At 41.5% G+C, this 23,160-nt stretch overlaps 3 protein-coding genes across 4 annotated transcripts in view; 1 reads left to right on the top strand and 2 right to left on the bottom strand.

Moving 5' to 3' along the window:
* cyfip1 (cytoplasmic FMR1 interacting protein 1) overlaps positions 1 to 17,763 on the bottom strand; it is a 39,067-nt gene extending 21,304 nt beyond the window's left edge. Inside the window, exons 1-11 of one of the 2 annotated variants that reach the window (XM_079505252.1) lie at positions 17,554 to 17,763; positions 9,866 to 9,986; positions 8,192 to 8,281; positions 7,432 to 7,509; positions 7,019 to 7,120; positions 5,957 to 6,138; positions 4,852 to 4,948; positions 4,192 to 4,320; positions 3,664 to 3,768; positions 2,449 to 2,540; positions 936 to 1,053 (exon numbers count right to left, since the gene is read on the bottom strand). In XM_079505252.1, the coding sequence (XP_079361378.1) occupies positions 936 to 1,053; positions 2,449 to 2,540; positions 3,664 to 3,768; positions 4,192 to 4,320; positions 4,852 to 4,948; positions 5,957 to 6,138; positions 7,019 to 7,120; positions 7,432 to 7,509; positions 8,192 to 8,281; positions 9,866 to 9,982 (1,110 nt within the window). In that variant the 5' untranslated portion in view covers positions 9,983 to 9,986; positions 17,554 to 17,763. The remainder of the gene's footprint in view (positions 1 to 935; positions 1,054 to 2,448; positions 2,541 to 3,663; positions 3,769 to 4,191; positions 4,321 to 4,851; positions 4,949 to 5,956; positions 6,139 to 7,018; positions 7,121 to 7,431; positions 7,510 to 8,191; positions 8,282 to 9,865; positions 9,987 to 17,553) is intronic. The other variant, XM_079505253.1, reaches the window with a different exon arrangement.
* Positions 17,764 to 20,765: 3,002 nt separating this feature from the next.
* Positions 20,766 to 21,026, bottom strand: LOC306926008 (signal recognition particle 9 kDa protein-like; the record flags this gene model as incomplete). The annotated part of the gene is made up of 1 exon (XM_079505205.1): positions 20,766 to 21,026. The coding sequence occupies one exon, from the start codon at positions 21,024 to 21,026 to the stop codon at positions 20,766 to 20,768; it is 261 nt and encodes an 86-aa protein (XP_079361331.1).
* Positions 21,027 to 22,087: 1,061 nt separating this feature from the next.
* On the top strand, positions 22,088 to 23,044 carry LOC306926221 (solute carrier family 25 member 32-like; the record flags this gene model as incomplete). The annotated part of the gene is made up of 1 exon (XM_079505484.1): positions 22,088 to 23,044. The coding sequence occupies one exon, from the start codon at positions 22,088 to 22,090 to the stop codon at positions 23,042 to 23,044; it is 957 nt and encodes a 318-aa protein (XP_079361610.1).
* Between the last annotated feature and the right edge of the window lie 116 nt (positions 23,045 to 23,160).

The following is a 23,160-nucleotide window of genomic DNA, read 5'->3' as shown; positions in this document are numbered from 1 at the left end:
ATCAACACTCCAGATTTTGCTCTGTAGACTGCAACAAATTAACAAGTTAACTGCCACCGGGTGGCAATAGAGACCAGTTAGCTGCACCGGGCAGATTACTATGTTTTCACATCCGGTTTCCTCGCTGCAGACCTCCATTGTAAGAAACGGCTAATGTTAGCAATAGCTCACAATGTTTATCTTTCGCCAGAAACGTTAATGTGTCGGCCTGTCGGGCGCGATGCGATGAAAATGAAAAATTAGATCCGAATCATTGGATGGATGATGATCACAATGGACAGCGATCGTACTTTCAGAGAAAACAGCCAAAGAAGATCCTACTTTTAATTGGGACCCTAAGGAATGTGCGCACACGTCTCCTGGTGCTGGGTGTGACGGAATATTCCGTCAAAGGCAACCAAATTGTTAAAAGAAACAACATTGTTGCCATGGAGAGCCTTGTGGAGACTGCCGTTTTTATTCACCACGGTACTGTAGAGGTTTCCGTTTCTACTAGTATCTCAGCCGAGCCCATCTCTGCAGTCATGGAAAATGTCCATACAAATCACATTGTATTGTGACCCAGGGAAGTCCGCAGTGATAAGGTCTCTGCTGAAAGGTCGATAAAGATCATGGCTCGCACACACCCGAGATGGCCCATAACCACTAAAGCCTTACCGGCTAAATACTTTACTGTATGACGAATAGATAAAATAGCCAAATTAAGAGCTCACAACGCATTACATTGTGAGCTTGTAGTTTGGCTACAGGGTATAGAATAGATCCATCCATCTTCAACTGCTTATCTAGAATCAGGTCGCAGAAGTAACAGTTCCAACAGCAACAATATGGGATGCACCGCTAATAACTTCAGAAGTGTATTTCAATGTTGTTTATTTCAGTGCCACAATCTCTGGTGTTGGGAGTCGGGACAGTACACACTACAGCGCACTGACCTCACTGTTGCTATAGCGAGCCAGCTCCGAGATGAAGCGCATGTGGTCTTCCCGGATCTGAATCATCTGTTCGCAGATATTGTACTGGGGGCTGCTGGAATTAGACGTACAAGACCACCTGCAGAGAGAGATGGGACAGAGCAAAAAGCCCATTCAATTAGCAGTCATGACTCTCAAGGTAACCACAGAGAGGAGAGGAAATAGGATATAGAGTTCAGAGACGAGGTGAGAAGAATCTAGTAATAAAAAATAAAAAAGCCAATTTACTTGTTATGCCCATTAACCCTCCCCACACATTTCTGCCACTGCTGTTGTATCCTACTGGCTCATGTACCCACGAGTGGATGGATCCTTCATTGGTCGCCGAAAATAGGTGGTTTTCAAGTGACACGACTGTAGACCCAAGAATGAATTAGGGTATATTTACTTACAATACAATACATAAGGCCTTAATAAAAATGTTTTTTAAGCCACTCGAAAGAATATCTGCAAGATGCCAAATTTTAGATAAAAGCTTTGTATAGACGGGAGCAAGAAATACCGAGGTCATTTTTAAAGTAATCATAAATATGTGGCATGTGGCAATTTGACACCACCAGGGTAGTTCTCAATGCGTCTCTCAGCAGCTTTGGAAATGTTTTTTAACTGAATGATGTTTTTTAGAAAATGTTTCTAAGCTACAAAGAGCCATTTGCTGGCATTTGAAAGATGCAATGATTTAAATGACCTTAGACGTTCCCAAGGTTTCGATGAACAACGAAAGAAAAAAGCTATTCAAACCTATCATTTACTATTCAAATAGTTACTATTCATTTGCAGTCAAGGAAACGGCAAAGTGAGGGAAAGAACCACATGCTTCCATGTTTTAACCCATTTTGGGCGGGAACCCCTTTTTGGCTATTGAAAAATAGCAGATCTACAAGCTCATAGCGCGCCACTCTGTGGTGGAGCTTGTAGGTCTGCTATTTTTGAAAAATCGTAAAAATGCGGCACAAATCTTTGAATAGGTATATATACTTTCAGAGGGAACGTTTTTTTTATTTCGACGTCAGGCCTAAATGGGTTAATTGGCTAAATCGACATTCAAAGGATAATAATCATATAGTATTCAAGAAGAGGCTGAACCGAGGTCACATACTGAGGTCGTCCTCAGTATGTGACTGTAATTCCATAAAGCTCAAGGACATTGAATCATCCAATATAGTGTTTATTTATACCCCTGACAGAGAGAGTAGCTGCAGATCAATGAGGTTCTTTGAATGTTATTCATGAAGCCAAGATTAATCAAATAGTCAAGAAACATGTTTTAGTTATTTTCACAATTTATTTTTTCTTTTCTTTCTTTGAAACTTATACCTATAATAAAATGCCCAAACTAAGATCAATAATTTTAGTAAAATATAAAAAGACAATTGATTAAATCAATTAGTTCCATTAACTGTTGCACCCCAAGACGTCTATGATTAGCGAACTCCCTGGGTTGAACCTGCCTGACTACGTGTTGCTCTCTCACCTGGATTTGTTCTCTTCAAAGTGAGCACTGGTCTTGATGTATCTGGACAATTCAATCTGCATGTCACCAAACAGCGGAACTACCTGGAGTTGCTGTGAATCACAAGAGAATGCCAATCATTACAGTACACACACAATGTATTCCATTGATGCTACACAGTAACATCTTCTGTGTTAAAGGGCCACTTCACCACTTCAACATATCTTCATATAATAGGTCCTTACTAATAATCATGATAAAATGGCACAATGTTTTTCTACTCAGTTTTTTACAAAAACGTTTAGAATTTAATTATCTTGAGAACGATGGCTTCCTTTTTCGCATTGCAACTTTTCAGGACTAGAAAGCCTGCAGTTTCTATTAGCTTGGATTCCCCATTGATGATGTCACTGGTGGACACGTTTGTGAACTGCCCACAGCCCTCCTATATGAGACACAGACTGAGTAGAAAGACATTTTGCCATTGTATCATGATTATTAGTGAGGACCCATTATATGAAGATAGGTTGAAAAGTGGTCCTTTAATATATATTGACCCCCCCCATTGCTTTTAAGTAAGTAAGTAGCCTTGCCGAGCCATGAGGCCCATAGGGCCTATCTCCTGTTTCTGTAGCGTGAGGCAGCTTGATGTACAAGTACACCCCCTGGACATGACGCTAGTATGTCGCAGGGACTTGTTGCTTTTGCATTCTATTAAATGTAGAAATAATCAATAATTTGGGTTAATTGTTGTAATTTTGGGGTAGATAAGATCAATGATTTTAATACATACTGTAGAGCCACACACATCTCATGTTTTAAATAATGTTAATTCATGTGCATTTGTGTTGCTACCAAAAGCCATTTCGCACGGTATTATTCGAACAGAGATTGGGGTGCATACTTAGTTTAGACTAGTCATTGGTTAGACATGGGTTAAGGTTAGGTTTAGTTGTGCTGCCCCGTGGGAGGTTAGGGTGAGGGTTTGAGATAGGTTGTCGTTGTAGGACTAATGACTGGTCTAACCAATGACTAGTCTCCATCCGAGTTCCACATAATGGAAAAATATATATTCTCGCTAAGCAGAGAGGAATGAGAGAGGAAAGACAGCCAGGGAGCAAGCTTGTCTCGTCAAACCACGCGACTCCCATTGGAAATGCATTGCGAGCCGTGCGACACACAGAAGATTACAGCCACAGTGGACAGTAAATTAAACACACACGCTCCTCCACATACCTTGAAACACTTGTCGATCTTGGTCAGGTTAATTCTCTTCTTGGCGTCCAGTTTGTAGATGTTGCTCTGGTTTCCGTCTATCAGGTACAAGCCGAAACCCATTACCTGGAAATAGTGGAAGTGGAATTTTACAACTATATCCAAAAATGATGTGGTATGTCCCATTTCACAAGTTTAGTAAATGTATTGTGTTAAGTGGCTAATATATGTTTGTAACAATAATCAAAACCTGCAAGCAACTAAAGTTATCAAATAATTTTAGTGGAGTAGAAGTATAATGACTAGTTAATAGTTAATATACTAAAAGTACCTCAAAATAGTACTTAATTACAGTAATTGAGAAAATGTACTCAGTTACTTTCCACCACTGGTGAAGAGGTTAAATATCGTCTATCGGGTGGAAACCTCATATGTCCAAAACTGCACTCTTCTGCACCGAAACTCATCAGTCAATATTGTCAGCAGGGATCCGGATGCCAGAGAGGCAGTTGACAACTGAACACCGACAGTGGCTTGGTGGGAGCTCACCTTTAGCAGCATGTGTTTATCACTGGGCGTGAGGTACATCTTGTCCTCATAGTAATCCACACACAGGTTGACAATGTCTGCCAGCAGATCATCATATCCATTGATCACCTCCAACTGCTGCTGCAAAGACTGAAAGCAACAGAGAATAGGGTTCAAGATGACGATAAATTAAAATGGCAATGAGGAGTGAAATGATTAACCTAATAATTGAATGAGAGATAATTCGGCAAAGATATGAATAATCAGTTTAGAGATACATTGTGTAAAACTTCCACATTATAAAATTAAAATGTTGTCAGTTCATGTCCACGTGCATTTATCATCACTTTTGTATATTACTTCTTTAATCTAGATTTTTAAGTTCTAATTTAATAACATTATGTAAATTATTTTAAAGTCATAATGTGTAACATTCATTTTAGTAGTTTAGTTTTAGCAACACCCCTTGTAACTCTGTTGTCATTATAGTGTTTGTTGTCTACACGGAATAAAGAATACTGAAACTCCTAGTGCCTGAGGCCATTTTATAAAGCAACAACACATCATCAGAAATGGTATTTAGTATACAGAGCTTGAGTAATTTAACAACCTAAAATACTATGAAGCACTACTTCCAACCATCTTGTGAGCAGTTGAATGCAAAACGTATTTCAGTCCAACCTGAGTGATTTTGTTGTGGTTGGCCAGGAACATGGAAAGGTTCTGAGACTCCTGAATGGACGACGGTTCAGACATCTTCCTGAGGAACTGGGCCGCTCTGCAGGGAACACATGAGGGGGCAATGAGTTGACATTCTGCCAAAGCATGCTATTTTGGTGCACTCAGAAATTGTCAAGCACCATGAACAACACAATTAGGTATTGGAGAATACCAACCCTTACTGCCATCTAGTGTCAATTTGATATTAAAAGCAGAGCAACATATTACATTTTAAATGCTAGCTATTCAAATAATGTGGGAGGGGAGGGGCAGTACTTATGTTATATGCTGGCATCCACCACTAAAACAATACATATGTAAAAATGTTTTATACATTTTGGAAAAAGATGTTTGAACAGCTAAATCTGCCTCGCCCCACGAAACATTTTAACAACACAAACGTGTATGGGAAATGGGGGTCTTGGGACAAAAATATTTTCAGATGCGGGTCTGCCGCCAAATCTATTAATTTTGTGGTCATTTCAATGAAAATGTTTGAGAACCACAGCAATAAACCATAATACAGTTAGCACCAAACCCGTGACCAGAAAAATGCCTATTTGGAGAATTTTATTTTGTAGTTTCACTCTCAAACGGAAAGATGTGCGTTTTTGAACCAATCAGAACGTCACATCCCTCCAGGCTATGGGACGTTGCGTGAGCGATGCGTGCACACACGCACGCACATGCAGATTGATTGTAAACAAAGTCAGAGAGAGACAGGCAGCAAAACTCATGGATTAATTCTAACATATAATGTTTTCAGATACATATTTTAGCGTGATGATTAACAAAACAGTATTTCTGTAATCAAAACCACCTGTGTTTGGAGGACGACACAGCAATGGGAATAAAACAGGTGAATATAATCAAGATTCATTATTATGCATATGAGCCTCGACACATCATAACGCAGCAAGTTTTCGTTCAAAGGAAGAAAAATTTCCCTTTTTTGGCATCCATTGTTAGGAATGCCCATATGATGACCATGGACATGGTCTGAAAGTGTAAAAAACGTATTTTTCATTTCAGTAGGTTCGTAAGGGCCGTGCTGTGGTTTACGTACCGTTTGTAGGCGGAGTGGTCATTCTTGACGCTGCACTTCATGTTCTTCAGCTCATCCAGCACGGCGAACATGTTGATGAACTTCCCCAGCGTGAGTAGGTAGGCCTCCGAAACAAAGTCTTTCCTGCGCTCTGCGTGACACAGCCGCCGCACCTCCCCACAGAAACGATCGATCGCCGTACGCTAGGGGAAAGAAATCAGACCTGTCTGAAGTGAGTGGTGCAACAGCGCCCCCTGTTGATACTCTAAACATACGGACAGACATAGGGACGGACGGACTCAAAAAGGAAAAAAGTAATGAAAACCCAATGAGTGTCACACAGACAACGTTCAAATGCTGGACATTTTATAACTGAATATCATGTAAATGTAATGTAATGCAAATGTCAATACTCATTTCAAGTGTGCCAATGCATAGAGGCGATTTGTTATCACTTAATTATAACAATCTCCTGATATAGGCCTATCTCACAGAATTTCCCCGCCCCCTTAATACGCCCCCTTTCCGCGTTAGTGGTGATAGCGTGACGTCACTCCATAGACACTACATGTTAACAGAGGTAATTTAAGAAGTCTACAACTTTTGTTTTCTCAAGGTAAGGTTTGTTCTATCTGTTCGAGCTGATTTACCATCTTGTTTGCTTCATAATAATATTGGTCTGTCACATTTTTACATTAGGAAATGTACTTAGATTCTCCAGAGAAAAAAACGTGTAAATGCTAATGTTAAATGACACCACTATCTACCGGAAGGGGGCGTGGAAAGGGGGCTGTGAGATAGGCCTATTGTGACACTTTCTCTCAACACCAATCCTTAACCACATTAACCTTAATTGTCTTTCAAGATTCAATATTGATTGATTGATTTGTGTTCTTCTACAAGCAGCATCAAATTATAAAGAAATTAAATTAGGTTTCTCCCAAAGGACAGCACATAAATAGTGCAAAAAAGTCTTTGTCAATCTAAAAAATAAAATAACATGAATTCATAACATAAAAAATAAAAAAAACAAGCACAACCAAAACTGGATAAACTCATTTAAGTTTGGGTGGACCGTGTTACCTGGAAGTACATGAAGTTCATCAGCTTGGTGACTTCTGGCTCCAGTACCTCTACGGTCTTCTCATAGATCTCCACTCTGTTAGGCTGCTCGTTGCACTTCACCTGAGAGGCGGTGAGGGAGTGAGGCGATGAGCGTGGAAAGAGAATGAAGAAAGGTTTGCTTAAGAAAGCCTTTATTCCATATCACTATTATGTTTAATACAATTTACAGTAAGTGAATCTAAAAGTAACACATGTCTGATCTCACACACACACAATCTCTCAATCCCTAACCGCTTCCAATGAGCAGGTTGGTGCCTTGCATGGTTTGTGTGAGTGTGTGAATGCAATGCACATTAGAAAGCAGTTTAGAAAAAGAAGCTGGATGCTATCACACACATGGTAAATCATGGGACTAGCAGAGGACAGTTTACCTGTGGTATAGCACGTGAACAGCTCCTCCATGTGTAGAGCATCACTGCATACTCCTGCCCCTCCTCCAACATCTCATTCTGATTCCAAGACACAAACACCATTAATGCATGACTAAAAGGTATGAATCTCAAAACTGTGATTTTTCCAACTTTTTTAAGCACTTGAACCCCCCACTTGAACCCCCCACTCTCTAGTCTACACCAAATCTCATCACCAATTTTTGGTGAATGTTCCCCTCAAGTGGTTAAACACAAACTTGTATACAATGGATGTTTAATGAACCGTTATTTTCACATTCAAGTGTTGGTAGAGGTTGAAATCTGGAATATTTGTAAGCGCGCACACGCATGCACACACGGCCCATTGCCTCCAGTGTGAGTCATTTATTCTCAGAGGGCAGCAGGGCAGCTCTTCAATGCTTTCAAAAAAGCCCAGGCCGCATACAAAGTACTGTTGGATTGAGACCCTTGGCTCTAAACCTGCAATTATCCCTCACTAATTAGACACAAAGCAGTACCATTCCTGCAATGACTGCCAAAGACCCAATTGTCCGTGAGCCGTGTCCGAATGTTCACAGGGGATAGCCAAGCCTCTTCACTTAACGAAATGCTTATCCATAACCATTTTCTCTACTGAGCGTTTGTCCCTGTTCTGGTATTCTGAGTTTTTCCCAGGTTGTGCTGGGAACAAGAACTGAAAGTTAAGAAGAAGAAAATAAATGAGGTAATTTCTCAAGCAAAATAGATATTTCTACTTTACCATGCTAGAATGGACTGTGGCCTGTTCAATGTATCTGGCGATGCCAGTGACGAAGGCATTGCGGTCCTCGAAGTTGGTGTTGAAATTTGGCTGTAGAGAGATGAAAGATTATATGAAATTATGGATGGAACATCATGCACATACAAAGCTGAACCAGTCTATTGGTACTGTAGAATTACTGTTATAAAACTACAAAACAGACATGATATAGCATGAGTCAAAGTACCCTATTGGCCTGAATATAAGACTACATTTTTGCCAATGGAAATATCCTGGTAACTTACTTTTCTGCCTTTTATCACACACAAAGAGACATTGCATTTCTACAATACAATCTATATCTCAGCCATTTCTTGTCTACTGATTTAGTCGAATGCTCATATATTGCTTTTCAGATTCAGATTCTGTGGGGTTTCATAATCAAAAGTGGTGTCTGTAGCAAAATAATGTGGTACACAGTAAAAAGGTAAAATGTTAAATTAACAGTACAGTAAAATGATGTAAATTTTCCATTCATTGTCAATGGGAATTTAATGTTTGTGTAGAAAATCTACACAAATAGCTGAATATAGGGAAATAACGGGGATTATCAATTGGGCGATGATGTAATAATGGCGACAGACAGGCCTAGCTGGTAGATGAGCGAGGAGGGGAGGGGCTCGACAGACAGGCCTACCTGGTATATGAGCGAGGAGGGGAGGGGCTTGACAGACAGACATGCCTACCCATAGACATATATACATAGACGCCCTTTCCGGCTCTGAGGCGCGTGTCACCAATTGAAGGCGGAAGCATTAGCGGAAGCAAGGCGGAAGCTTGTCAAGCTTCCGCGTGCGTAACATAAGTCCCGGAAAAGACGCGCTGTGATTGGCCTGTAGTCACTTGAGTGACAGCGAGAGACATGGAGGAGTCGCATGAGTGACGTCACTTGGGCAGCGACGCAGTCGCCTTCAGCAAATGCCTTCAGCACTTCTAAATAAGAAAGCTGCGGAGAACTGTTGCTTTGTGTTCACTCTTTAATGTTTTCTGTTAGTAATCTAATCCCCCTGGATCTGATGTTGTATTGTTAATAACTTTGTTGTTTGTGTTTGTTTGTCTTGTTTTGTATTGTAATGTATTGTCATGACTGTTATAAAGATTTGTTAAAAAAAAAAAAAAAGCCTTCAGCACTGCACTTCCGCCTTCATTGGGATACACGTCGCTCCAATGAACTGCAGCGGCAAATGAGGCATCTATTTCTTATAATATCTATGTGCCTACCTGGTATATGAGCGAGGAGGGGAGGGGCTCGACAGACAGACATGCCTACCTGGTATATGAGCGAGGAGGGGAGGGGCTCGACAGACAGACAGGCCTACCTGGTATATGAGCGAGGAGGGGAGGGGCTTGATGTGACAGACAGGCCTACCTCGTATATAAGCGAGGAGGGGAGGGGCTTGACAGACAGACATGCCTAACTGGTATATGAGCGAGGAGGGGAGGGGCTTGACAGACAGACAGGCCTACCTGGTATATGAGCGGGGAGGGGAGGGGGAGGGGCTTGATGTGACAGACAGGCCTACCTGGTATATGAGCGAGGAGGGGAGGGGGAGGGGCTCGATGCGACAGACAGGCCTACCTGGTATATGAGCGAGGAGGGGAGGGGGAGGGGCTTGTTGTGACAGACAGGCCTACCTGGTATATCAGCGAGGAGGGGAGGGGCTCGATGCAAGGCTGCTGGTCGGGGAGTGGAAGCTCCTCCAGCAGGTCCACGTTGGACAGGGCATCTTCTAAAGTCACCTTGGACGTCATTCTGCTGGAAAGGGAGAAAAAAAAAACAAGCAAAAATAAACGGTCAAGCGTCAGTCGTCAAATCGCACACTTGATGAACCAAGGGGGCTTTTTTCTGAACACTATCAGCAAGCTAGTCCATGAGGAGAGATGTTTACTCAAGACAAATGTTTTCCTTTTATGATCTGTGCTTTTGGAAGCATTTTAATAAGTTGAATTAAAGCTCTTCAAACTGTAATTGTGTTTTTCCATCGGGGTGCGTACGTCATTGGTCCGAAATGTGGAAAACGACCGGATTAAGGTTGGCGAACATGCGTTAAGGTTGGCGACCGGATTAAGGTTGGCGAACATGCGTTAAGGTTGGCGACCGGATTAAGGTTGGCGAACATGCGCTGCTCCGTGCTTGCGGTTATGGTTAGGGTTTGAGGTAGGTTGTTGTTGTCGGATCAACGATGACTGGGTCTTGCTGTGATTATCACAACAGAATGTCCCACTGTGGAGAGAGCGGAAAAAGTAATCTGTAAAACATCTTGGCTGGGGGCAAATCTATTAACACAAATTAAAAAATATATATACTACTGTATGCTAATTTAATTTAACTGTAAACTAATAATTGCACATGGAATAATTAATGTTGATGCTGTTAAAGTGATGCAGAAGCATGCTTTTGCATTGGCACACATTCTATCACTACTGCAGCCTGCTGATAGGGGGAATGCTCCAAAACACAAAGTACAGTGGCTCAGGCGAGCACCGGCTACTGGTAACAACAAAGGGACTGTGGGGGCGGCTGTGTACACAGTCCCAGGTCAGGCAAGGTCTGCTGCTGCACAGAGCAGGCTTCTGACTATGATAGTGCTAGCTAGGGCCAGGCAATTAATTCCGAAACCTTAGAACCAATAACCGACGTATAACCAAGAAGCAAGGTTTTTGGGCGGTGCCTCCGCTCCATTACACAGCTATGCGTGTCCCAATAAACGAGAAATGTTGAACATCTGAAAAGTATATTAATGAATGCAGTTAATACTTGGTCTGGGCTACTTTTGAACAAATTATTTCATCAATTGGACGTGGCATGGAGGTGATCAGCCTGTGGTACTGTTGAGGTGTCATGGAAGCCCAGGTTTGCTTTGATAACAGCCATAAATTAATTTGAATTGTTCAGTCTTATGTCTCACTCCTTCCTCTTGACAATACAACCTAGATTCTCTGTGGGGTTCAGGTCAGGCCAGTTGGCTGGTCAGTTAAGCACAGTAATACCATGGTCAGTACACCAGTTACTAGTAGTTTTGTCTCTGTGGGCAGGTGCCAAATCGAACTGGAAAAGAAAATTAGCATCTCCATGAAGCTTGTCAACATTTTTTTTCCACATTTTTTTTCAAGTTTTCACTGTCAGTGGATCAACACCATAGCAGATAACATGGCCTAAATCATCACTGTGTTTTGTCATGTCCAGAGAGCTGTACGCCATAATCATCAAAATTAAAACAAAAAAAGGTTTTAAATACTTCACTTTATGCATAATGAATTGAGAATATATGAAAGTTTCACTTTTTGAATTATATTACGGAAGAAAATGAACTTTTACAAAATATTCTAATTAATCTAATAAACATGAGATGGACCTGTATATGCTAGGAGTGCCTCACCAGCCAACGCCCAACGCACAAGAGTAGGTTGAACAGAAACCAATGCTACCCAAACAAGTTTTGGGATCTGTTGGGCCCCATACACACATCAAACACATGTGTCTTGTCTGTGTTTAATGGCCGCCACAATGCTTTGACCAAGCATTTGTTTGATGGGCAGAACACAGTTGGTCAAACCATGTGACTCCCATTGGAAAAGCATTGAGACGGCCATTAAACACAGACAAGACAAGTGTCTTGTGCTTGATATGTGTGTATGAGGCCTGGAAAAGTGGCCATCAAACACAGACAGAACACAGAACATGTGCTTGATATGTGTGTATGAGGCTTTGGGCCTCGCTCACACATTCGAAACAGAGACAGAATGCATGTTCTGTCTCTGTTCTGAGGGGAGAGGGGTGCAGAGCAGCTCGCAATTCATTTTCAATGGATGTCACATGGTTTTGACGAAACAGCCTTGCTTGATGGCTCTGTTCTGCCCTCCTCCCCCCCATCGAGCAGAGCTGTTATTTTTTTTTCTATGAGACTTTTTTTTGGCTTTTGCTTATATTGATAGGGTACAGTGATTTGACAGGAAAGGGGGGGAGAGACGGGGGGAAGACACGCAGCAAAGGCCGGCGGGCTCGGGACTCGAACCCGCGGCACACCGCCAGGCCAGAACACGCGTTCTGTCTCCGTTTCAAATATGTGTGACTGGAGCATTGGGAATTGATTACATGAAGCCAGCACCAGCTTGTGCAGTCTCAATGTTCTCAAAATCTGTCTATATTGGAAGCTCATGATCCAGGGAATCCAGGGGGAAACTATTTATTATTGTACGAGTCCGGTCAAGAGTTATAAGCCACATCGTGATAGTGCCCGTTATAATGCCACCAGGAGGCCAATTTGGAAACTTGGGCCGACTGGGAGTATGGTGGTCCAGTGGTGCCCGAGGACAAAACAGGAGCAAAATCGCAAAAGTGGTTGATGTTTCTCTGGAGTTCGTTGTGGAACTACAGTATTTCCAAAGAGAAACAAGCAAAATGGAAACAGCTACATTAAGCATTCTTCATGCTGACACTGTCTGATCAATGGTGTGGAGCTAAAAGGCGACTTATCAAACAGGAAATAAACCTGCTTTCATGCCACAAAACAGCAAAGTACAGTATCAGTATGAGTCATATACACTAACACAAAAGAGACGGCATGTGACAAAAACCTGAGTCACAGAGGGACATGGATGGTCAGCACTGAAACCCTCCTTGTCCATCCATCTAGTCGGATTGACAAAACAGTCAAACTTCAGTTTAATTAGCCTACTGTACAATACATACTGCAAGTATAGAAATAAACTACAAGAATACTCTATGAAAACTGTGCAGATAAATATAAATTGAAAGCTAGGCTACTGAGCAAAATGTTATGCCTGCTGAAAGAATACATATATAATATAACAAACACCTGTGTCCTCCTCGCCAGAAGTTCAGCTTGTTATTACACTTTCCTTTTAGCCTATGGGTCAGTGCTAATTCTGCAGACAGGATACTTCCTTTAGAAAATGGGGAAGGGATCCCCATTCCCCTGTGACTTATTTATTGTTCAGTACACAGTTCCTCTTAAGATAAAGTCTACAGCCGTCTCCTTCCCATTAAGTCAGAGAGAGAGAGACAAGGAGGAAAAGGAGGAAAGTCATTAGTAATGACTGTTGGTCCACTGAAGTAAGCCTTTTGGTTTACAGGGCTATCTACCTCCAGAATGAATCCATAAGCAGCTTAAATTGACCTTGTGTGAGTAAGCCTAGGTGTACTGACTTGAGGGCAAACAACAACACGCCACCATGCCATCAATTTGGGGGGGGGGGGGGGGGGGGGGGGAATCCGTCTTGAGAGATTACCATGCCGTAACGTAAAAGGAGGCTATTTTACTACTGACTATGTGTTGGTGTTTATTAGTCTGTAAACAGTCCTACGGTACTTTAAATTACAAACAGTCACAGATCATAAAGAACCAATGATGTGTGTCATGGCATGTCTCGTTTGCACTTTAAATCCCCCTGCTGCATCTCCTGAAGTGGCTCAATGGCCCAGAACACACCTATCCTCTCTAATATGCTCACAGTGGTGGTGTTAATGGTTGACTTGCATCAACACAGTGGAATGATGCAAGGAAAATAATAACACAGCATGCATGCAGGTGTTATAATATGAGGATAAACACAGACACAGCTGTGGTAAGGTTACGCTGCCAGTGCCTATAGTCTCGTGTAGCTAGACAACTATTCCACATCCACAATCTCCGAATGCTATAGTCTGGAACTCCAGCCCCGGAAATCCAAGTAAGGAAGCTGCCATTTCCGTTCACGAAAATATATTTTAAAATATCTTTAGAGCTTTTTTTTTTTTTCATTTTCTGCTAAGCAACAAGCTATATATATGCTTAGATGATTTCTATTTATATTAGGATAAATTTGCGCGACTATGAAGACGAAACGGAAGTGGGGAGGAGTCGACTCTCCACTTCCGCTTTATATTTTACTCATGACAGCTCTTCCGTTGCTCCAGACTGTATGATGAAAGCATTTGGAAATTGCGAGAGGCAACAGTCTGGTAACGAGACTACGTTGCCTATGACTTGAGATAGTTGCAGTGTGTCTGGTAGCATAGATAACGACAATGCCGATTGACTGTCTCTTCACTACGACGAATTTAACTGATCCTACTACTCCATTTTCCTTACAATGCCAGATTCCAAAAACATTACCAAAAAAACATTCTACAGACTTTTCACCAATGGCCTAGCTCAAATTCAGTGGTTGCACTTGCTACAGTGATAACCAAAACACATGGCACTGAAGAGGAAGTAGTTTACCAATCTGCAAGAGCACGTGTGAAAAAAGAAAAAAAACATAGGCTATGATATATTTGCAGCATATGACACTATTGGTTTAAAAATATCATGTGGGCCTGGGCCATGGCTCAGTGGTCCAGGCACCTCCCGATCCCGACGGCCTTTACTGCATGTCTTCCACCCATCTCTCTCCCCATTTCCTGTCAGCCTACTGTCTGTCCCTCCATAAAAAAAATATATATATATATATATATATATATATATATATCATGTGATGTGTTGGTAGCCACATGACAACGTGTCACTCCTTTCTCAGGTTATATAGGCTATATTAGCCTATAAGATGCGTGTTGTAGCCTATATTTTTGGAAACGATTTAGCCAAATACTTTTAGTATCACTGCTTACTAGCGATGACATTGTCATTGATTACACACTCCCCCATGCAACACATTTTAGTCTTCCTAAACCTTAGACATGATGTCACATAGGGCTAGGCTAGGTGCAATGACCGCAATACTGCCAATGCCTCGGTTGTGCAAAGCATACCGCGGTGTCGAGCTCATAACCACGATTCTTATTGTTATTATTTATTTATTATTTTTTTATTGTATTTATTTTTTTCATTCAAAATAACTTTTTGGGGGAGATGCCACCATACTGCCAGTAAACAGTGATTCATTACCGCGATAACATAAAAATCCATACCCTATTACCGCCCCGGCCCTAATGTCACATAACCATGATTAAGCGTACAGTATAAAAAGGCTGTGGCTCATACCAGCAATATTACAGCCAGGTGCACAATTTCCACTTGCTCAGAAACTGTTTGAGGTCACCCGATCTCAGTTTCTAACCACCCACCACACATAGCCTGACCTTAACTCAACACAAACCGATGCCTAAACCTAACCATCAGTGGCCCCTTTTCCACCGAGGTTGAAACTTGAAAGGGTTCCGTTTTTTTCCCTGTCAAATATTGAACCAGTTCAGTGTTTCCACTAAAAATGAATTGATTCAGTAATCAGTATCCTAAAAGTTGGTTTGGAACTGGAACCAAACAATGTCAGCCGGTTCCACGAGAACACCAAGGTTCCAAGGATTTAGTTCTAAATTACAACTCACTGTACACTCTATTGCACCCTTATAACACCATATCTCTCCTATTGTGTGGAGGTGTAGGGAAACAGAAACACCTATAAAAGCAACCTTGAGCCAATAAACAATGCAGAAAAAAGATATAAGAATAGTAAACAAAGTAGGTTATCCACACAAATATACGGTTTCTAAACTTCCTCCTGGGGGATCCCGAGATGTTCCAAGGCCAGTGAGTTGATGTGTTTACAACACAACGCAGTGTCGTACATATAATTCCAATCCACGGCTTTAAAAAGTCTCATACAGCATTCAGCCCAATGGAGCAAATGACAGGGAATGCATAGAAGATGTGTCCCACCCATGATGATGGTGATGGATGCAGGGTGTGTCCCCAAAATGCCATTTGGGGAAAGAAATCCCTTCTTTCCTCTGACTGAGACATGACACTGATCATGAAGAGAAGACATCTCGCTCATTGAGGACATTCAATGAGACCGGTGTTCTGCAACCAGCAGGAATGCAGGACACAACATTTGGTCGTTGTGAGATATTCTGACAAAGAACAGCTTTTAATCAAGGGATATTACATATCCAGGTCTCCAAATGTGGGTCCCAAGACCGGTTGAGACTGAGAACCAATAGAAAGTTACATGATTGTCTGATGCAATGCTTCTCAGAAATGTAATACCCTTAATCTATTTTTTATTTGATACTAGTATACAAATATACTCTGTAACTGTAAAGATTAGATTACAAAATGACATGCATAGTATATTGGCAAAAATAAGTGCTGTCTTTACATATGGACTGGTCATTGTTAATGCAATGCTAAAGGCATCTTAAACCTTTCTTCAGATATCTCCTCCGGGAAACAGTTTCGATTTAGAATGAACATGAACTAATCTGAACATGACAGGCTTGTGTTCATGTTTAAACGGGTCTATATGGAAGCATGAATTTAGAATATAGCAAATAGTAGGTAATATTAGTGTGTAATTACAGTTAATTAACAAGCTTAGTTAATTTGTGCTGTCTGAAAAAGCAAGTGACACTCAGAGACACTCAAATAAAATAAATGTGGTTACGCTTCACAGAAAGAGATGTTTTTACAGGAAGATACAACAAAGATGCCTTCAGTACATGTACACCTATAATGTATGGACGGAGCAAATTATATCAGGACAGTTTGAAGCTGAATTACTTGATTTCCTTTCATCATTTTCTGAGTTAATTTGCTGGCAGAAGACATTGTTTACATGACACTATTCCAAAAGAGACCGCTCATCCTTTTCTATGAAAAATTGATCAGAACTGGACTTGTTATTATCGCTGAATATAGGCCTAGTTGTACGACTTTTTTGTCGGTAAACATTTAGTTTTAACTGACACCATGTTGACTTGAATAAAGGTTTATTAACCAAAACTTATTTCCGTGGTAGGCGGGGTCACAACTCGATATGTGGGTGGGGGATTAATTGGGTTTGGGGGATGCGTGCATGCCATTACCTGCCTAGGGGTGGGTTGGGTTCCCAGTGTAATGTGTAGTCACTAGCTTGCAATACTCCAATGTAATCTCAGTGTTGTGATCTTAAATCATAGCACTCATACAACATTTAAACAACATTACCTGATCGCAACATATTGTAGCGTACTGAATACAGACAGTAGTGGTGCATGAGTGGATAAATAATAATCCTTGCTGTACACCGTAGCCTGGGATTAGTCATACTAGTCGGGCCTGTGGAAGTGGATTCATTGGCGTTGGAACGGACTTCCATTCCTCCCCACAACAAAAGAACAAACTAAACGTGTTTAAACCACCTAAACTCTCAATTTAAACGACAACACGTTAAAAAGAAGTCAATGGAACCGACGCCGTGTTGGAAAGAAACAAGGCAACACCCCAAAAAGAAACACCACACAACTTTTCCTACAACTACAACTCCTCTGGTTGTAGTCACTCACACGGGAGTTTTAAAACACCCAACAAGTTAACAACATACCAATCAATTCTACTCACCCGGAGTTGTTTTCCAGGGAATGTCGGTATCGTTTATATGTCTATAAACGCCATTAATGTAAAATATATCCGAATATAGGACTAGTTGTAGTTATTCAGTTCTGTCCAAAGTTGTGCAGTCGGACTCCGCACTCGGACGGCAGAGGAATCTTTCCTTCCCTTTTGGTCGATGTTATCATGGGCGGGCGGGCAGGCTGAAAGCAGAGAGTAGGGAAGTTCCTGTCCGCTGAGCGACAGGAAACCCCGAAAACAGCCGATCTACAAGCTCACAACGCGTCGCTCCAGCGACGCGTTGTGAGCTTGTAGATCGGCCGTTTTCGCACACGACACCGTTGTACGGGAGGAGTGTAATACATCACACAGCTCACAGCTGCTGCTTGGCTGGCTGCGGCACACAGCCCCTCCACTAGGGACATGGGGGAATACTAAAGGTACAATATCAAAGGAATTTACAAATAGTGCATTTTATGGTGTTTAAAACAATATGTTATTTGTTAAGGACCTTAAAACAAGTTTTATGAACTGCCAGACCATATGCTTTAGTGTAGCGCCCGAGTCTAAGGCCTACATTAGAACCGTGGTCCAGCTCCCAGTGGAAAAGGGAGCTCCAGCTCCCAGTGGAAAAGGGAGCTCCAGCTCCCAGTGGAAAAGGGAGGATTAGCAGTCCCCAACTTTCAATAGTATCATTGGGCAACAGTAGTGCAGAACAATCTAGCAGAATGGGTGGAACAAGACCCCAACTTGGATCTTGTACCACAGGGATATAACTCTATATTACTACCAAATCTACCATCCATAACTGATGCTAAATTGGTACCAGGTATTGGGGCTAATTTTATTGTGAACAACACCCTGAATACATGGAATAACATAAGGCATTCTCAATGTCGAAGAAATATTATTTTTATGCAACGATTGTTAACAACCCCAATTTTATCCCCTCATGCAATGACCCCGGGTTCAAGGAAGGCATACAGTAGGAATTCAGGTGATAAATAATCTATACCAGCATGGTACCTTGAAATCTTTTGGACAACTACAGGAACAATATGGGCTACCCAGATACATTTTTTTTTTAGATATTTACAAATTCGAAGTTATCTAAATTCCATACCCCAGTATAAAGAAGGACATGGACCAGAGCAGATTGAGAGACTTGTTCACCAGGTCTGCCGGCTGAAGAAGAATATATATATCAAGAAATTGATTTCCATAAGGAACGTTAATACCAACATCAGCAGGCAGTTGTGGGAACGGGATTTACAAATTGCAATTAATGACCATCAATGGAAAAAAAATATGTTAAATAGTCAAAAGATATGTTGCAACTACAAGCCCCAGGAAATTCAATTCAAGATTATACATAAAGTACAAACTACACCATATCAAAGGAGCAAATATGATAAAGACTGCTCTGGTACATGTCTAAAATGTAAGGAAAACGTGGGCACATATGTGCACCTAATGTGGCTCTGTCCAGAAATCCAAAAACTTTGTGTGGAAGTTAAGAACAAAATCTCTATTATAACAGGGCTAAGGATCGAACTAGATCCCCTACAATGTACAGTATCTTGGGTTTACACCCAACGACACCTGAATTAAATAGATTTAAGAGAATTCTGAGTATCCTATGGTACTGTGCTACAGTGCTAGGTTGTCAATACTACAATGTTGGATTGAGGATGTTGTTCCATCTGTATCAAGTTGGCTCCATAATGTTCTACAACTGCTCCCACTAGAACGGCCCACACATGTTCTCCAAGGAGACATGGATGGATTTTTCTTGGTTTGGGGCCCAGTTGTGGAATACATGGGAGGAGAATACGCAGAAATATTATCAAGAGGTTTTGCAAATTAAGAAACCATTCCTGTTAAGTACAAAGGTTTTATGATTTCGAAGACTACATGAATATATAAGTAGTAAGAAGATGATGTATGGACGTATGTATGTATAATGTATGTAGGTATGTCTGTCTATGTGAGTCATGTATCAGTTTGTGCAAAAATGAAAAATATAATGATTGACAGAAAGGACCATAGAGTGGAGAGACTGCATGGAGACAGCGATGGCCTTTTTGCAGAACCCTTTACTCTGTATTCACGAAACCATTGATTTATTTCTGTGTTACTGAAAGGTCCACCTGCAGGCAAGTTCCCTGGCAGTGACATTTTTGGCTGCCGCCTACCGGTATCCTGATACTTGGCAGAATCCATGATGCTGTTGATTGTGCCAAGAGCCCCTGCCTGGTAGCACAATAGCCCAAACTCACAAAGCATTAAAGCTCTATTTTATACTTCCAATTATTTGAAAATAGCCGATCTACAAGCTCAAGATATCAAACTGTGATCGATGAGAAAATACAGAAGATTACTCAGACTTCATGGCATGCAGTGACGTCAGTCAACTATGAGGTATCTATGACGTATGACTACAAATGTGGACAATGTTTTCAGCCTACTCTGACCCCCATAGACCTCCAATAAAGTTAATCAAAAAATATAAATCATATGGGTCTGTCTGTACGTTTTTATTTATTTGTATGTATGTATGTATGTATGTATGTATGTATTTGTTTAGTCTGGCTTTCAGACATGAGTCATGTGTCATGAGTCATGTGGGAGCCAAGTCTATGGACTTTAGTGTTTGGCTCCAGACATGTCATGTGGCAGCCAAGTCTATGGACTTGTAATATTTGCTTTAAGCAGGTCCCCCGTTTTCAGAATGTCCCCCATGACATCATGTGGCAGCCACAGTGGGCGCCCCTCACTTCACACAAGTGTGATTTAAAAATGTAATAAAATATTTTTTATAAAAGGATTGGAGGAGTTGGGTCTGTATCAAGGAAGCAGCTACGCATTGCACTGCTTTTTGCACCAAAGATTCCTTGGACCCCATACATTTCTCCATCCATAGTGGCCTATCCCCAAATGCCCTACAGTTGCCACAGTTATAAAAATGTAAATTTTTGTGAACACAATGAGTGTTCATTGATAATGAATAATCATGTGTCACCAAAGAGATGATTTTGGGGGCAAAAGAAACAAACACAAAAATCAAATCCCTGACTGAATCAGCATAGATTGCTGAGTGTTCTGAGCTGTTCTGTATCCCGAATCCTTGTCTCTCTGATCTCATCTCCAATCCAACGTTTTTGTCTCAGTTTTAAATCTCAGTCAAGTATAGGTGTTGTAGAGAAGACTCCCGGAACCTTTCAGTCCGTCTCCATGTCACCTTGGTGCGTCTCCTTGGACACCATGAGCCTCATAAGTTTGCCGTGGAGTTTCTCGATCTTCTTTACATCCTGTGCCTGGTCTGTCTTGTATTGTAAACACACAGCATCGTCGGTTACTTTGATGCAAAGGATTCCGTCGCAGTGTCTGTACTTCATAACCACTCTGACCTTCATAGGATCCGCCAAATACAGTTTTTCTGCTGCACGAGAGAACTCCTCCCAGGTCTGATAGTAAGGCATGGTCCCGATTAAACAGAAATATATTTTATATACTGTTTGAAAACACTGCTTCAACCTGTTCCCCAGGTCACTAATGTCAGAACACAACATCAGCAGGAGCGTGCACCTATTTAACTTAAACTAAGTCAATGGTAGTCTGATGCATGAATCTTTGCCCAAATATGGAGTCATACGTCAGATATGTCATAGATGACATTGACATCATATACTTTCTGGTGGAGATACAGTATGCACTCCACTGTGTGAACCTCTCTAGTTGTATTATTTTATCAGTTTGTTTGTTTTTTGTTGTTTGATTGTGGTGATTTTATACTCAAATCTTTCCATAATTTATCTGTTACCCATTGTATTTCATTTTCACCAGGTCTTTAACATTTTTACTGCATCCATGCTCTGTGCTGCATCCATAGTCGTATCATAATACCCATCATTCAATCACAGTCCCTTTACTTTAATTGGTGCATCACTGGCATCAGATAGGCCTGGCCTATACAAACCGGAAAACAGACCACAGCCGCTAAAAATCCGAAAAATGCATCCAGTGTGCAACCACCTTTACTGACTCATATGAGTGTATGTTGTGCCTCCTTTATGCCCATATATGGAGATCTCTGAACTCTATGACGTATGACGCACCAACCAAAGTTGGTGCGTCATACGTCATAGAGACCTGCCTCCTAATAATCATGTAATAACATAATAATAATAATATAAGTACTCTGGGTACTGAGTGACATCACAGTATACGCTGAATGTCTGCATGCGGATGTGTGTCTGTGTCCCGTTTATGACCACAGTATATATGGATGTCTACCCTGATTTGCGTATACGGAGATGACCGAGTCATATGATGGATAGCTGACATCATATCACTGGCTTCATAGTATTTACGTCATGCTGCCCACTGAACATGCAAAGGTTGTTAGTTTTGCACTGTTTACTATGACGGCAGTAGCTGACTTAAAGGAATATTACCATGTGTGCTGCTGAATAATATTGTTCACAAGTCTACTGGGTTTCCCCACAGCTAACCTCTCAGCTACCTAACTCCTCAGCTGAACATGAACTCTACTCCTACAGGACCTTCAGGTCCCCAGGGGTCCAATCACTTCCCAGCAGGTCCTATCCAGAAAATGCTGAGCCATGTGAGGTTGGAGAACCTGGCTGCAGGTCTCAGTGGAGGAGTGGTGTCAACAATGATGCTACATCCTCTGGATTTGGTCAAACTCAGATTTGCTGCAAGCGACGGGCTGGAATTAAGACCCAAATACAATGGCATTTTTCACTGTTTGAAGAGTGTCTGGCAACAGAAGGGACTAAGAGGACTCTACCAGGGGGTGACCCCGAGCATTTGTGCTGCTGGAACATCATGGGGACTCTACCTTTTCTTTTATAACGCAATCAAAGCATATACACAAGAAGGACGTCAAACAGAGCTGAGTGCCACAGAGCACCTAGTGTCTGGAGTTGAAGCAGGTATGCTGACTGCTACTATAACCAACCCAATCTGGGTAATCAAGACCCGATTGATTCTTCAGTACAATCCTGACCCATCCAGTAAACAGTACAATGGCATCGTTGATACTCTGGTAAAGGTGTACCGCCATGAGGGAGTGCCAGGTCTATACCGGGGGTATGTCCCTGCTCTGTTTGGAACCTTTCAGGGAGCATTGCAGTTAATGACCTATGAGGAGCTAAAGAGAGAATACAACAAATACAACAAAATGCCTTCAGACAACAAGCTGAGTCCATTGGAATATATCACAATGGCTGCATTATCTAAAATATGCGCTATGGCTGCAACATACCCATATCAGGTGGTGCAGGTTCGTCTACAGGACCAGCACAATAAATACAGTGGGGTTATCGATGTCATCAGAAGGACATGGAGGAACGAGGGCGCTAGAGGGTTCTACAAAGGTGTAATCCCCAACATTATCTCGGTCATTCCAGCCTGTTGTATCACCTTCATAGTATATGAGAAGGTAACACAATTCCTGCTGGGCCAATCCAAATGAGGAAAAGAACATTTGTTCCTTAACACTCCTTGCACGCCACCTCAGTGATAAAACTTTCAGTACTTGCATGGGAGATTTGGGTACGACACAAAAGTTACAGTGTAGCTTCAATATTT

This window comes from Electrona antarctica, assembly GCF_951216825.1.
Source record: "Electrona antarctica genome assembly, chromosome: 7".
Lineage (NCBI taxonomy): Eukaryota > Metazoa > Chordata > Actinopteri > Myctophiformes > Myctophidae > Electrona > Electrona antarctica.
The sequence above is the reverse complement of the archived record's forward strand: the minus strand, read 5'-3'. Positions and strand labels throughout refer to the sequence as shown.